This window comes from Oryctolagus cuniculus, chromosome 19 (assembly GCF_051225735.1).
Source record: "Oryctolagus cuniculus isolate XC-2025 breed Fujian yellow rabbit chromosome 19, ASM5122573v1, whole genome shotgun sequence".
Classification (NCBI taxonomy): domain Eukaryota; kingdom Metazoa; phylum Chordata; class Mammalia; order Lagomorpha; family Leporidae; genus Oryctolagus; species Oryctolagus cuniculus.
This window is the reverse complement of record NC_142885.1, coordinates 68,813,061-68,829,472: the sequence shown is the minus strand read 5'-3', so window position 1 is coordinate 68,829,472 and position 16,412 is coordinate 68,813,061. Positions and strand designations below refer to the sequence as shown.

Genomic DNA, 16,412 nt, shown 5'->3' with positions numbered 1-16,412 from the left:
GCCAAACCCAGCCATGGGAAGTGGAAAGACGAAGTACTCCAAAACCCAGGGGTACCCCGGTGAAAACGAGGAGCGGGTGCAGGTAAAGGTTGCGTGTCCTGGTGTTGGACAACACCAGCCACGTTTCCTCTCCCCTGCCCGCCTACACCCACTGTCAAAAACAGTTTCCTAAGGCAGAGCTCGCGCTGTCCAGAAACGAGAGCTAAATTACCTCTTTCTTGCTGCTTGCGGTTCTCAATGATGCCTGGTGTATCCACAAAAGTGACACGCTCCAGAAGCTTGTGGGGAACCTCGATGCCAATCAGCTTCTCCAGGAAGTTCTGGCCAAACTTCTCGAGGGGTGAGAAGGAGCGGGCGCTGTCGGCAGCCATGACGATGCCCTCTATGGTTTTCAGCTTGGGTCCGTGCATGAGGACCGTGAACTCGGAGGTGGTGGGCTCGGCGCCTGCACACAGGGTGAGAACCGGGGGAGCACAGTGATCTCTGGAGCAGACCTACAGCTAGTGTGGGTGAGGAGGGGCGTCTCGGGGAGGGTTTTGTCACAATCATAGGATGTGTTTGCTTAGATGGTAGCTTCTTGTTAATTGTAACACAAGATTCGCGATTTTAGCCAATTTTAAGTGCACGGTTCTGGGGCACTAAGTGCGTTCACACTGTTGTGCAGCCATCAGCACCGTCTACCCTGCACGTGTTCCTGCAATGAAACTGCCTGCATTCACAGCAGCTCCCCAGGCCCCCCGCCCAGCCCCTGGAAGCCAGGGTTCTACGTTCTGTCTCCTCGAGCTTGTCCGCTGCAAGTACCTCAGCCAGCAGAATCACACAGCCCTTGTCCTTTTGTGTCTGGCTTGTTTCACTCAGCACAGTGCCTTCAAGGTCTGTCCACGTGCAGCCTGGCTTAGAGCCTGACCACCTAATGTGTGCTGACAGCCGGGGGCCCTTCCTTTCCGAGGCTGTCTGGTACCTCGTTATATAGGTAGCCCACGTTCTGGTTATCCATCCATCCACTGCCGGACATCGGGTTGTCTCCATTTTTTGGCCGTTGTGAATAATGCTAGTCTGGATACTGGTGTAACTGCCAGTTTGTTTTGTTTTGCTTTTCACAACCACAGTGAAGACATACAAAAATATTTTATTTTTCATAGCACTTTTACCTACACACAAAAATCTATTACCTGTATAGAGCTGGTATCGAGTGTTTTCCAACCCAAGGAGGTAGTTTATCATGGTGGATTTACCAACACTCCACGGTCCCAGGAATAGCACCATAGGCTTGGAAGTAATTTCCCCATCTGTGGATAACAGGAGTTAGAAACAGAAGTAAACTAACAATAGAGAATAGCAGTGCTGTTCTCCAAAGCACCCTGTATCCCATCAACCCTCATCCGGCTGAGTTGGGGCATTCTACATGGATCAGACAGTGTATATGGCACTCAGTGACACTTGCTACAGGAGTTAAGATGCCATATGGGATGTCCATATCCCATATCTGAGTTCCAGTTCCGCTTCTAATTCCAGCTTCCTTCTGGTGTGGACCCTGAAAAGCAGAGAAGATGATGGCTCAAGTGGTTGGGTTCCTGCCACCTACGTGGGAGATTCAGATTGACTTCCTGGCTCCTGGTTGTTATGGACCTTTGGGGAAGAAACAGAGGATGAGGATTTCTGTCTTTGCCTTTCAAATAAACAATAAAAGTAAATAAATAAAAATTAAATCAAAAAATGGCAGAAGTCATTGTTTTGCCCTTGCCCATACCCATGGCCCAGCTGCCTGCATCAGCAGACCTAAGTGAATTCTCTGAACACGGAACCAGGGCTCATGTGGGTGAGGTCTCCTGGCGCCATCAGAAGGAGGGGATGAGGGGAGGACAGAGCTTCCACACGGAGAGAAGTTAACTCTGCTATCCAGCCTGATAGCCCAGAAGACAGGATTTGTGTGAAGTTCACGCAGCTTTCCAGTCTAAACTCAGGCCCCACCTGTCCCCAGCCTCTGCAGCTCTAGCCGTGGCTCCTAAAACCCTCACCTCAGGCTCAGTCCAACCCAGCTTCTAGGATCACTTGAAAATATTGGCCTCCTGGGGCCGGCCGTGTGGACAGTGCGTCAAACCACAGCCTGTGATGTTAGCATCCCATATCAGAGTGCCAGTTCAAGTCCCGGCTGCTCTACCTCCGATGCAGCTCTCTGCTCATGAGCCTGAGAGGGAACAGGAAGAAGGCCCAGTTACTTAGACCCATGCCACCCACATGGGAGACCCAGATGGACTTCTTGGTTTTTTGCTTCGGCCTGACCTAGCCCCAACATTTGCAACCATTTGGGGATGGTTGAACCAACAGATAAAAGATCTTTTTCTCTTTGTTTCTCCCTATCTTTCTGTGTCACTCTGCCTTTCAAATAAATAAAATAAATCTTTTTTAAAAAATTAGCCTCCAAGGGACCAGTGCTGTGGTGCAGTAGGCTAAGCCTCTGCCTGCAGTACCAGCATCCCACATGGGCACTGGTTCAAGTCCCAGCTGCTCCTTTTCCGATCCAGCTCTCTGCTATGGCCTGGGAAAGCAAAAGATGGCCCAAGTCCTTGGGCTCCTGCACCCATGTGGGAGACCTGGAAGAAGCTCCTGGCCCCAGGCTTTAGCCTGGTGCAGCTCTGGCCATTGTAGCCACTCGGGGAATAAACCAGCAGATAGACAACCTCTCTCTCTGTCTCTCCCTCTGTCTGTCTGTAACACTGCCTTTCAAATAAATAAAATATTTTTTTAAAAAATTAGCCTCCAAAGTCTGTGATAACTTTGCCAGTGTCCAAGACTAAACACTGAACTGGGGATCCTTGGGTTCCTGGGCCTGTGTCCAGAGGACTCCAGAGGTCATGCTGGGGAGAATGCCAGCAAGGGTCATTCCAAAGTTGGGATCCCTAGTAAAGAAAAGCAGAATTCTCTGGTGCTTTCAAAACTAGGGGACAGGGAGGGCTGGGCGGGAGGCTTTCAACACAGGCTGCAGTCAGTGTCACTGCCGATTCACAGGCCTGGGCCCTCCTGCCGCCCCCCCCCCCCCCAGCTCCTCTCTGGACTGAGGTTCGGAGGATCAGCTCTGCACAGTGGAGCACTAAATTCCCATGACCTCTTCATCTCACCAAGCCTGGGAGACAGCCCTCAAAACAGGTGGCCCCCAGCACGGCATTTCGTGCAGCGGCTTAAGTTACTGCTTAGGACACAGGCACCCCCTATTTGAGTGCCTGGTTCAAGTCTCAGCTACACTGTTTCTGATCCAGCTTCCTGCTAATGCATTGTTGCTAGGAGGCAACAAATGGAGTTCTGGGCTCCTGGCTTCAGCATGGCCCAGTCCTGGCTGTTATGGGCATTTGGGGAGTGAACCAGTAGGTGGAAGATACCTCTCTCTCCCACTCTGCACTTCAAATAAAATAAAAATAAATAAATAAGATTTAAAAAGAAAAGCAAAGGCCCTAATTTTTTGTTTTCATTAATTTCTTATTTAATGTCTTGATTCATAAATCAGTAGTATAATAAAGTAACAGTGAAAGGCCTCCCATCTCTGCCTGCAACCTGCCTTGACCATAACCAGAAAAAGGTAACACTGCTAATTTCCTACATGTCCTGTCAGATATTCCGACACACATTTAAGCAGTAGCCACAGAAACCCACACTCCCCAACTTTTACAGGGCACGGATATGATACACCTCCGGCCGCATACCTTAGTTGTGATGCACTGGTTCTCTCTCTGGGGTGACTTTCTTTACATCCTAGAGGACCAAGCTGCTGCCTCGTAAATAGCAGGTGCACCTCTATTACCTCCAAGGGCTGAAATGGCCCTAGTCCTGCCCTGCCCAGAAACACACAGGAGCCGCTCCCGTCTCCGTGGATGTCAGCTCCTGACTTGACAGCAGGAAGGGAGAGGATGGCTGAGAAAGCAGCAGGAGGTTCCAGTCAGAGCCACCGGGATCTCACAGAAAGTGGCTTCACCTGCTTTCTGGATGCGGGACCCACAGCGCGGAAGACAAACCACAAACTGGGCCTCCCTGGGCGGCTGCCGCCCCAGCTCTCTACAGCAGGGGGCAGCGCGGGCTTGTGCAGGCGAGATCGCACCGGGAGCTGGCGGGAGACTAGGGACCAGGGCCAAGTGCAGAAAGTTGAGACCAGGCGCTGGGAAGCCCTGGGGCAGCCGGCAGCCTGCTTGCGCTGTCAGGGCTGCGGTTTCCTATCTGGACCATGCCCTTGGTCTTGAGCCGGGAGAGAAGGCGGGTAGCGAGGGCGGAGCAGAGCCGCTGGAGGTTGTGGAACCTCCACCACCGTGTGTGTCCTCTCTGGAGCCCGGAGAGAACTGGCGCTGAGGGGCGGGGCTTCCCTGGGAGGAGAAACAGGAAGCACAGTCCTAGGTCCCGCTGTGTGACCGGGAAGCCTGCACTTCTCTGGGCACCAGGCTGCGCTTCTGTCGGGTGGGACAAATATGAGAAAACTTCAAAACATTCATGGAAAAATCCACGTTATAGAAAAACTATGCATGGTTTTATATTTCCTGGCACAGAAATAAACTTGTCTTGTAATTTCATCTTCCTTGACCTGTTGGAAGTCCCCTCTATGCATAACCTGGGACACTGCTACTCACTTGTCGAGACAGAATCAAATGAAATCATGTAGAAATAGCCAATTAACATGGGAAGAGATCTGCCATACCACTACAATCAAAACAACCTGGATACCACTGACAGTGTTTCCACAGTGGCGTAACAGTAAAAAGTGGCACTCCCCTCTTTAACAGTAGGAGCTCTCGCCCACTGTTACTGTGAGCACAACTGTATATAGTCTAAGGTAATTCAGCAGCAACTATCAAAACGTTTAATTCCAATGTTCCACTTTTAAGAATTTCTCTACAAATATACTTGCATGAGACACATATTGATTATAGTAGTGTTTGGGTCATTTTTAAAAATGGAAAATGCCCCATTATCCATCAGCCAGGGACTAGTTATACAGAGCACGGTGGATTCGTGCAAGATAGGGGCAGGCAGTAACAGATGAATAGGGTGGTTCTACCCACACATGTGCACATAGAAACACACAGGCACGTGGACATAGGCACATGCACACACATGTACACATACATATACATGTGCAGACACGCACACTCAACATATCCCCATGCATGCAGATGCACACAGCACCACATCTTTGAGAAAGGAAGACATACTCTTGTATGCTCACACACGCAGAGGAAATGCCTGCAAGTATTTACAAGCAGTAGCAACAGTGGGTGCCTCTGGGAGTCAAAATAGAGAAGTTGGAAATCAAGAAGAATTTTCACTCTTCACGTATGAGGAGATCTTCAAAAATTCCATGCTGTCTCCCTCTCTCTCTGCCTTTCAAATAACGCTTTTAAAAAAAATTCTATGGAAAATGTACATTATAGGAAAAGTATACAAGAATTTCAAAAACTTTTGCACCAAAATAAACTTATCTTTTAATATAATTTTCCATGAACCTTCCAAAGTATCCTCATATACTATTTTGCAGTATTCATAAAATTAATAACAAGTATTTCTTGTTTTATTAATTTGAAAACCAATTTTTAAGAGAATCCAGGCACAAGAGAAGCCATCCAGGAAGGGTGATAGGAGGAGAGGAGGAATCCAAGCCAATCGGGGGGTTCAGACCTGAGCCATCAGGGAGTGGGCCTTGTGGGAGCTGAGACCAGAGCCGGCCCTCCTGAGGCCCAAATGCTTAGACATGAACGCTTCCTGCAAGGCCCTTGCAGTGCCAAGTGCTCCTCCGTGACAGGGGCAGCTCACAGGCCCGAGGCTGCTGCCCCATCTGACTCCTTGGGAGAGCTCAGCCTCGCACACCTGTGTGGGCAACGGGGGAGTCCCAGTGGGTCAGAGATGTGACCCCAACCCCGGCCAAGGCTGTACCTGTGATCTCGTGCTGCCGCAGCTCATTGTATTTGTAAGACTGCTCCAAGGGTTTGATGGATGAGTGGTAGATCTTTCGAAGCCGCTGCAGTACCGCTGGGGACAGAGAGGTGCGGGGGAGAGCATCAGGCAGGGTGCACCCCAGGCAGCCCCTCCACCCCTGCCTGATAGGAGCTGGGGCCCTCGGAAGCCCAGCAACTCCACTACACATTCACAGTGTGGAAGAAACTGGTGCACAGCCCGACCCTCAAAACTCCCCAGACCAAGGCGGGTGTTTAGCCTGACAGTCAAGAGGCCCATGTCCCACATCAGAGTGCTGGGGTTCAAGTCCCAGCTCTAGCTTCTGACTCCAGCTTCCTGCTAATGCAGACCACGGGAGGCAGCAGGTGATGGCTCAAGTACTTGCATTCCCACCCAGGACGCGGAGTCTCTGACTGAGTTCCTGGCTCCTGGCTTCAGCTCTACCATTTGAGGGCTTTTGGAGAGTGAACCAGCATATGACAGCTGTCTGTCTGTCTCTTTTTCCCTCCCTCCATCTTCCTATCTCTCAAATAAACAACGAAATGAATAAATAAATTTTTTAAATTCCTGAAAACAACACACTCTCTTACCCCTGGCCTCCCTCCAACCTGCAAAGCCTCCTGAGCTTTTTTAAACACCTCGCTCCTCCCTTCCTCCCACCTCAGCAGTACATCTGAAGACACTGTCTAAGCCCACAGCCCACCTGAAGACCCTTTCTCTGGGAGATGTGAATTCTACCTCTTTCTCTCTGCTGCCCACTGTGTGTGCTGCCTCAGGCCCAGGGGCCAGGGAGCCAGCAGGCCCATAGGACAGCCATCCTGCCCCTTGTCCCTCACTGTATCCCAGGTACTCCTGGGAGAGAGCAGCCCCAGGGCAAAGCTGGAAGCACTGGGGGGCGAGGGGTGTTGGTACACAGGCTGGCTGGGCTCTACCTCCCACTGCTGCTCTCTAGCCAAGTGACCCAAGCTCTCTTGGCCTTGCTCTGAGGTCTCGTTATCTCATCAGTTAAGAGGAGACAAACCCAGTTGAAATTCTTGGATACGAGAGGGCTTTATAGTCTTAAAATCAAAGTGGGAGGGTGGATGAATTTGTCTTTTAAAAAGATTTATGGGGGCCAGCACCGCGGCTCACTAGGCTAATCCTCCGCCTGCGGCGCCGGTACTCTGGGTTCTAGTCCCAGTTGGGGTGCCGGTTCTGTCCCGGTTTCTCCTCTTCCAGGCCAGCTCTCTGCTGTGGCCCGGGAAGGCAGTGGAGGATGGCCCAAGTGCTTGGGCCCTGCACCCACATGGGAGAGCAGCAGGAAGCACCTGGCTCCTGGCTTTGGATTGGTGCAGCGCCGACCATAGCAGCCACTTGGGGGGTGAAACAACGGAAGGAAGACCTTTCTCTCTGTCTCTCTCTCTCACTGTCTAACTCTGCCTGTCAAAAAATATAAATAAATAAATAAATAAATAAATAATAAATAAAAAGATTTATGGGAGTGCCGGCACTGTGGTGTAGTGGGTAAAGTCGTTGCCTGCAGTGCCAGCATCCCATATGGGCGACTGTTTGAGTCCTGGCTGCTCCACTTCTGATCCAGCTCTCTGCTATGGCCTGGGAAAGCAGAAGATGGCCCAAGTCCTTGGGCCCCTGCACCCATGTGGGAGACCCGGAAGAAGCTCCTGGCTCCTGGCTTCAGATCAGCATAGCTCAGGCTGTTGCGGCCAACTGGGGAGTGAACCAGCAGGTGGAAGACCTCTCTCTCTGCCTTCTCTCTCTATGTAACTCTCTCTGTGCAAGTTTGACTTTCAAATAAATAAATAAATCTTTAAAAAAAAAGATTTATGGGACCAGTGTTATGGTGTAGTTGGCTAAAGCTGTCGCCTGCAGTGCTGACATCCCATATCGGCACTGGTTCAAGCCCCAGCTGCTCCACTTCCAATCCAGCTCCCTGCTAATGCACTTTGGAAAGCAGCGGAAGATGGGTTAAGTACTTGATGCTGCACCCACATGGGAGACCTTGATGAATCTCCTGACTCCTGGCTTCTGCCTGGCCCAGCCCTGGCTATTGCAGCCATCTGGGGAATGAACCAGCAGATGGAAGATCTCTCTGTCTCTGTCTGTCTGTCTGTCTATCCCTCTCTGTGTGTGTGTGTCACTCTGCCTTTCAAATAAAATTTTAAAAAATAGGGAGAGACAGAGAAAGGGGTGTTTTCCATTCTGGTTCACGCCCTGTGGAGGTCAACAGGAAGTCCCTGGTGAAAAATCCCCAGCAATAAGGAGCTCAGAGCCTCTGCGAAGCCCCTGGCCAGAAGCATCTGCCTCAGTTAGATGCAGATTACAATCCATGGTACTCCAGTTGTCAGTTTCCTGCTGGCCTGGCTGCCCGCTGCTGCCTTGCAGTGTGTTTTAATAAAGCTAACTCTGCTCACGCCTCTCTGTATTCTACTCTGGTAAATTCTTCTCAGTGCCCACAACACTGGCCTCAGTTGGTGGCTTCCTGTGACACTCCCCAAATGGTCTCAACAGCCAAGGCTGGGCGAGGTCAAAGCCAGGAGCCAGGAACTCCATCCTGGTCTCTCACGTGGGTGGCAGGAGCCCAAGCACCTGGACCATCTTACACTGCCTTCTCTGGCACGTCACCAGGAAGCTGGATTGAAAGCAAAGCAGCCAGGACTCCATGTGGGATGCCAGCATCATTGGGAGCAGTAGCTTAGCCGCTGTACCACACACCAGTCCCAGAGGCAGTAAATTCTTACTAGCCACCCACTCCTGCCACAGTGCACAGGCTGGCATATCCCACAGCCTGTGGCGCCAGAATCACCCTCCATGTTCAACATTACCACACTGGCTGGGACCAACATGTCCCCCTCTCTGCCAATCTGGAGCCTCCTCTAGCTTGGTCCCTGCTCACAAAGCCAACTCCACACAGTCCCCAGTCATGGGTGTCCTGTTCCCTGGGGTCCTTGCCGATCTACAGCCCACTTGTGGCCTGGCTTTCAGTCGCCTCTGAAGCTCTGCCTGGCCTCCAGCCCTGCTCCAGCCCCAATCCTGGTCCAGCCCTGTCCCACGCCTCTGGTTACCAGAGAAGTCATCAGTCGGCTTGTCCTCATTCAGCATCAGGGTTTTCTCGATGTGGGAGCGGTCCCTCATTGGGACTTCTTCACTCACATCTTCCGTCTCTTCTGCAGAGAAAAGCAGAAAACAGGTTAGCAGACAGCTGAGCTCCAGGCCCCTTGGAAGGTGCACCAGGCCTGCAGCCTTCAGCGGGTGCTGAGCTGAGTTCTGCCTTTAGGATGGAATGTGGAGACCCGGACTCTCCTTCTAGGCTCGTGATCCACTTTATTCAAGCAACGACCACTTACTGAGCATCTACCATGTGTCAAGCATCACAGCAGAAAGACAGAGGAGTCCAAGACGGCACAGAACCTGCCCTCGGGGAGCTTCCTACAGCCTCGTGGCCAGAGAGCTGAGAAAGTCTCTACAAGAATGTCATGCAATCATGTGTCACTTGGCCATGAGGACGCATCCTGAGAAGCGCGTCGTCAGACCATTTCCTCGTTGTGTGGACACAAACCTCCACGGTCTGGCCCTCTGAACATCTAGGCTCCACGTACAGTCCATGCTCCTAGACGCTGTACTCAACACTGTAGGCAACTTGACACAATGCTAGGTGTTTGTGCCTCCAAACAGAAAAGACGCAGCAAAAACACTAAGCTACAGAAATGTTCTAGCTCCACTCACAGATGTGGTCCATCAGTGACCGAAACATCCTCGTGCTGCTGTGCCCATAATTACACACAGCGAAGTAGCTATGGAAGGAAACATTCCAGAAGGCGAGAGGGCCTAAGATGTGTGTCTAGACAGGTCCACCAGGGGGACTGCACAGTTAGTCAGGTAAAGGACGGAGGGGAGCCCTCAGTGAAAGCCCCCAGACAGGAAGCAGGAAGCAGGGGAGAGCTGGCAGCAGGGAGCAAGGGAGCTGAAGAGGTCCACAGGGCTGAGCAGGCAGCCGCAAGGGCCACCCAAGGGGTTTGTAATTTATCCCAAGGCAAAGGTGGCCTCAGTGGGCATTTCACAGGATCATACTGGCTATATGGAGCCAGGAGGAGCAGGTGCAGGGGTCAACTGTTCTCCCAACCAAGCAAACAAGAGGTGCCTGTGCCTGCCACGACTCCAGGAAAGGGGCTGCTCAAGTCCCTGGGCCTCCACAGCCACAGCTGTTTCTCCCCAGGCCACCTGCACAGAGGCTCTTAGGAGATTAGAAGATGGACCCAGGCCTGCAGGGCAGAAGGAGGCCAGTTCCCAGGGAATGAAGACTCAATAACACCATATGGGCGACAGCTCAGGAGGCCAAACCCAGGCAGTCCCTGACCTCAAAGCCAGAAGAGGGAGAGCAGGAGAGGAGCAGCTTGCAGGTTGCAGCCCCGCCCCTCCCTTTATAGAGGCTGCAAGCTCTTGACCAGTGGTTTGTAAGTTAAACTCTGCCCGGAAACCCACCGAGAAGCCTTCTGGGAAAGCAAAGACCTGGCCCCACCCACCCTGAAAGCCCAGCTTTTGGTTGGTCTAAGCTACTGAGCGGATGTGGCCTACAGGGTCCTGACCCCAGCATCAGATCAGTGTCTGTGGCCCTGCCCTCCCACTCCTCTCCTGTTCCCCAGCCCTTTGAGGATGGCCGCTGCTGCTTCAGGTGGCCATTTGGAGGACACAGTGCATCCGAGTTCTCCACGCCTCCTATGGCTGTGTCTTCAAAGGGAGGCCCAGGAATCAGCCCACCAAGTGGTCACCTGCACAGTTTGCAGCCCAACTGTACCAGCTCCCTGCAATGTCACTGCACCAGCTGGCCTCAGGACCCCAGTCCCTGCACTAGTTCCCTTGTGGCCTTGTCCTTAAGGCCCTGGTCCATGTTGAGGCTCAACTAGGAACCCTAACAGGGACCCTCCCATGGGGCTTGACTCAGAAGTGCCTGGGTCCCTCTGTGACTTCCCATTCAGTCCCTCCAACCTGGAGGGTACCTCCCTGGGTTTGTGCCCTGGACAGGGCCCCTCTCTGGCAAACCTGGAACTAACTGGGGCTCTCCCGCCCCACCCTGCCCCTGCCTGTCCCCCACTCCACACAAGACCTCCAGGAAGAACACAGCTGCCCCAGGTTCTGGGGTTGCTTTAAGAAATTCATTCCTACCCTGGGGGGCAGTGATGGGACTCTCTGGCCCCTGATGTCCCTCTTCAGGCTCCTCTGCCTCAGTGTCCTGGGCCTGGCTACCTGCAGGCCCGGAATCCAAGCCCTCGGTGCTGGGCTGGGTCTCTTCCTCCCCGAGGCCTGCAGTTCCTGAGGCCTCCTCAGAGGCAGCCCCTGCTTCTTCTGAGCTGGCTCCATCGCCGCTGTCTTCCCCGGAATCTTCTTCGGATGGGTCTCCCTCTTCTTCCTCACTTCCACCTTCCTCATCGCCCTCTTCTTCAGAGGAGGCCTCACCCCCCTCGTCCTGGCGCATCACTGGCACCTGGCCCTCTGGGGGGCGGTCCTGCTCCATCCCCTCTTCCTCAGAGTGCTTGGTGCCCCCAGGTTCAGTGCCGGCCTCTGCAGCAGCTGGGCCAGCCTCCTGGCTGGGGCTGGGCTTCCCCTGGTCCTCAGCGCCCTCCCTGGCTTCCAGGCTTTCTCCCACAGACACGGTGTCCGGGCCTCCATCTACCTCTGCGGGGCCCTGGTGAGGCCCAGGGCCACCTTTGCCTTCTGTCTCCAGGGTGTGGACCTGGTGCTGGTCCTCAGCTCTCTCTCTGGCTTCTGTGTCCAAGTCGGCCTTTGGCTCTTCTCCCGCAGATGCACCGTCAGGAGTTCCATCTAGCTCCGTAGGCCCGTGGTCAGGCCCAGGGCTGCCTTTGCCTTCTCCCTCCAGGGTGTGGATCTGTTCGTCCTCTGAGCTAGGGGCGATCCCCAAGGCTTCAGGCTCGGCCGTCTCTGCAGCTGCTCCTTGCACAGGGCTGTCCCCTAGTACCCCTTCCGCTTCCTTGGGGACCTTGCCACCCCCAGCCTGTCCTTGTGTCTCCCCGCTGGCAGCTCCCTCCGAGGGGAGCCCGAGCCCAGCTGCCTCCTCCCCCGGTCCCTCTCCCGAACTGAGCTCTTGCCTCTCCTCTTGCAAGGACCCCTCGTCCCCTCCTGGAGGAAGGGCGCTTGCTGCTGCTGGGCCCTGCTCTTCCCCGGGCCCTGTGGCGTCCCCGGGTGGGGCTGACTCTGTGGCTGAGGCATTGGGGAGGCTGGCTTCCGGCTCGGAGCCTGGGCCGGGGGCAGCTGGAGGGGCCCCGGCGGTGGTGCGCTCCGCACTCTCGGCCTCCCTGCCGTCTGGGTAGTGAAGGAGCAGGTTCTCGTCTCGCGGGGCCGCATCTGCATACAGAGCCCTTTCTTTCTCCTCTAGACTTGCGTCTCCAGCAGAGAAATGATTCTCCAACAAATTGCCAACATCTTCTGTGCCACCCGAAGCAGGGACTTGCAGTTCTAAATGATTAGAACATGATTGGTCAGTTTCAAAGGGTTGGCACTGGTTTTGTGTCTCAAAAGAGTCTATGTTAATCTAGCTCCCCTCTTCCGGGAGAGCCTTGTGGGCCTGGTGTGCAGGGTTGCACCTACGCCCGGGGTCTCCATGACTACCCTGTGTGTAGCAGGCACAGCAGGTGTTATCCTGCCTCCCTCCCAAGTGGTGGAAACTGTGGATCAGGGGGTTAAAGGACAGACCTGCTGTCTATCAAGAAAGGACTTGGCGGTCACACTGATTCGAGAGCCCAAAAAAACCCTGACCCTGACCTGAGACTTCCTGCCTAGGTCCTGACCACTGTACAGGGTGGAAACTTGGGCAAACCCTCCAGTCCTTCCTCAACCTTGCTGATGGGCACGTGCAGCCCAGCTCACCAGAGACACATCCAAGGGAGGACTTCATGACTCTCATTAACCAGCGTGCTTTTTATACAGCTATCAGCAAAGCAGTGAAAACAGGTGTCTCTAGGCCAGATAATCTCAGGTTACAAGGCAAAGTACTTAGGGGATTACTTGTGGCTCTCATCCTTATTAAGCCACATCCAACCCTTTCCCCTTAAGGGCAGGCATTTGCTGGCCTGGCTACGGTAGATTAGAGGGGACCGGCCTGCGCAGGAGATATCCAAAACAGGCAGGGCCTGGGCTTCCCGGTGGCCTCAGCCAACCCCTTCCTAGGGGATCCCCTTCTAAGGGCTGTGCGTCACCCGGAGAGTTGAGGGCATGGGAAGAGCAAAGCAGGAGAGCAGGGCGGGCCCAGTCTGTGCCAGAGACCTCTACTGAGGGTCAAGTTTAGAACTGCTGGAAAATGGGGTGGGAGGGTTGCCAGGTTGCAAGCTGGGATCTGTTTTGAGGAGGAGGCGGATGAGTGGGCCACAGGTGCCCCGCTGTGAGGGGGCAGAAACAGCACGAGTCTCCTGTTTGTGCCCTCCTCTCCTCCCCTGCACACATCTCTTAGGCCACACCTAGAGCTCCCATCTCTTACTCAGAAAGCTGGGACAACCTCCAGGGATTAGGAATGAGTAGTTCCTCATTAGACCCCATAGACAGCCAACCTCCTATCAAAATCAAAAGGACAGGAAGCTTCGCACCTCTGATTATCAAGGAGCCCATGTGTGGACGCAGAAAACTTCCCCTCCCAGCCTTGATCTCAGGGCTTGATTAGTAGAAGTCTTCGATCTGCCCTAGACACATGGTCACCAGGTAGACATGGCCACCTGGTGGACCCAGAACTGCCCACTCCTGGGGCCAGGTTTCCCACACCATGATGTGGGGGGGGGGGCACTAGGGCCCCCTTGCCATGGGGACCTCAGCCTCTGCCTGCACGAGCCCTCCCCTGAGGGTCATGCTCTGGGCTGCTCCTGACTCCTTACAGATTTGCAGGAACCAAGTCCTAGTTCTGTGTTCCCAGGACCTGGGACGCTGCCTGACCCACAGGAAAATGAGATGCTTGGTTACAGTTGGTAGAGCTCCTGACCCCTTAGTTGAAGGCGGCATGAGGAGTTAGACATTACTCACTTACGTTTTCTTTCATTACCACCTAAACACCTTCCTGTAAGTCCTACACGTCCACCCATGGGGAAAAGTCTATGGCAGGAACTTGGTTTAACCCAAGGAGACTGAGAGTGCTCCGAGCAGAAGGACAGATCCATCACGTAGCCTGTAAGATTTATCCACAGGTGTGCTTATTATCCTGGGTAATGCACCTGCATTTTACATGTAAACACGATCTTTAACTTCATCTCACTGAATTGATTTAATCTTAGTTGCTTCTGTAAAGCAAGTATTGCTCTATTACTCATACCCCATTTTACATGTGACTGGCTTCAGCCATTGGACTTCAAAGCTGAAAAGGAGACTGTCAGCCTTTGAACTTATCCCCACACCCTCACTCAAAGCACAGGTGGAGGAACAGCAGCCTCAGTGTCCCCTGGGAGCCAGCAGAGTGGGCCTGGGCCCAGGCCTGAGGCCATACCCACGGATCAGAATATGCATTTAACAAAACGCCCAGTGGAGTCATTGTACATGCCAGTCTGGGAGGCGCTGGTCCACACCACCACTAAACTGCCTCTCCCCCCGCCCTCCGCAGTGGTTCTGATGAAAATCGACTTGCAGGGTGGGGAATGGCCCACCCACAGGACACGTAGGGCCCATACAATCACATGGTCTGGCCCTGCCAAGGTAACCACAGGCAGGACTTGAAATCCAAGAAATCTATAGCAGGCTAATTTTTAAGTTCATAATTTTGAATGGCCCATGAATGATATTATAAATATACAAATGGCCCTTGGCAGAAAAAAGATCCCTGCCCCTAGATAGCCCCAGCATGGGGACTTATTGACTGTGACAGGCAATTCGAAAGCTCAAAGGTAATTCCAGTGTGCAAAGGTGCAAAGCAGTGCAACCACTAAACCAAATAACCCGGACCCCAAGACCCCTCCTCACTGGAAGGTGCCCACCGAGGGCTCCCAGAGCTGGCGTCTGCCCTTGGAAAAGCAGTGGATAAGGCTGCTCACTTTCCAAAGATCCCTGTTCACCTCTAATCATGTGATGGTGATGACAATGATGACAACGGTGATGGTGGTGGTGGTGGTGATACAGAGCTCAAGAAACTCTAGGTCTGACCCACTGTAGGATTTGATATTCTCAACAGACCATCGTTCCCCACTGAGGGCAAGACGGCCACACAGTCCCAATGGGGGGTGAGAACTCCAAACAGTGGGGACTTGCTGTGACCTTCACACTGCTGGACAGGGAGCTGAGCATGTGCGTGTGGTTGAACATGTTTATATCCACATCCTTCCCTGGTTATCAGAACCTAGTGCCAAGCTGCCCCAACCTGCTAAATAATTTGGAGTGAAAAAGACTGAGGGTGATGGCTTCGTGCCCTGTGATCTTCCTTCCCAGGCTAAAAATAACTTCCCTGACAGAAAGTCTCTCAATGAGGCAAGCTGTCCCTTTCGGCCCCCAAAACTGAACCCTGGGAAGCAGCTGACCACTGGGCCTCGGTCTCCTCTAGGTAGCACAGCAGAGACTCAAGAGCTCAAGAGCCCGAGATGACACTCAACTCAGCTGCACAAAACCAAAGCGCGATGTCTTTCCCTCTCTCCCTAACCCCTCTGGCTTCTTGTGGAAGCCCATTACTGGCCCCTGGAACAGGGGGCATGGGGAAGGCTCAGAGGACCCCAAGCACCCTGGATGGGTTGAGTGAGCCTTGGTCCATCCAAGAACATGAAGTACCATACGTGTGTGCTGTGGCCAAGTCAGTCACCCCAGCCCCGGACAGGCCTGGGCACTGACGTCAAGGCATACAAATAGCAGGCCTGCAGCTCAGCCCCAAACATGGAAGGCCTGAGTGCCTCTCTCAGCCCAGGGGGGCACAGCATAAGCCCGCCCTGCTTCTCTCCAAATCGCCATCTGCCATCCGCCTTTCCTGGGGAGCCATCCCTTCAGCTACTCCCAACAGCCCCCCAGACTCAGCCCCAGTCCCAGGCTCTCCCCTCCCTCCACCTCCAACCAAACACTCTGACGTTTTTTCCTTCAGCTCCTGACTGGTCCAGAGCACTTTCACATGGACTCAGAAGATTGTGGGGTTGCCAAGAGCCCTGGTGAGGCCAACTGTAAAGGAGGAAGCTCTGGCCAAGAGCTCTAGAAACCTGCCCACGGCCAGGGTCACACTGGGACAGGACCCAGGTCCATTGTCCTCAGTCCAGAATTCTTTCTGCTCCTGAGGAGTTCACAAACCACATCCCAAAAAGTGTCAGGGTCCCATAGAAGCAACTACAGGGGCGAGGGAAGACGACATAGCTGGGGCCTGGCACATGATGCACACAGCAGGTCAGCCGGCCACCCTGTGTCCCCTGTGTCACTGCCCTCCTTCAGCCTGTCTGCCCCGTGTTTGAGGGGGAAAGAATTGGAAGGAGATTAACAACCACTGCTCCCTTCCTCTCTCCCTGCATCTTCCCTAAAACCTCTTCCTG

At 53.5% G+C, this 16,412-nt stretch overlaps 1 protein-coding gene across 2 annotated transcripts in view; it reads right to left on the bottom strand.

Annotated features, from left to right (window-relative positions):
• The window catches only part of SRL (sarcalumenin), a 40,611-nt gene that overhangs the window by 4,868 nt on the left and 19,331 nt on the right, over window positions 1-16,412 (bottom strand). Inside the window, 5 exon segments of one of the 2 annotated variants that reach the window (NM_001082281.1) lie at window positions 212-445; window positions 1,173-1,289; window positions 5,911-6,006; window positions 8,994-9,095; window positions 11,092-12,399. In NM_001082281.1, the coding sequence (NP_001075750.1) occupies window positions 212-445; window positions 1,173-1,289; window positions 5,911-6,006; window positions 8,994-9,095; window positions 11,092-12,399 (1,857 nt within the window). 2 annotated transcript variants of the gene reach the window in all.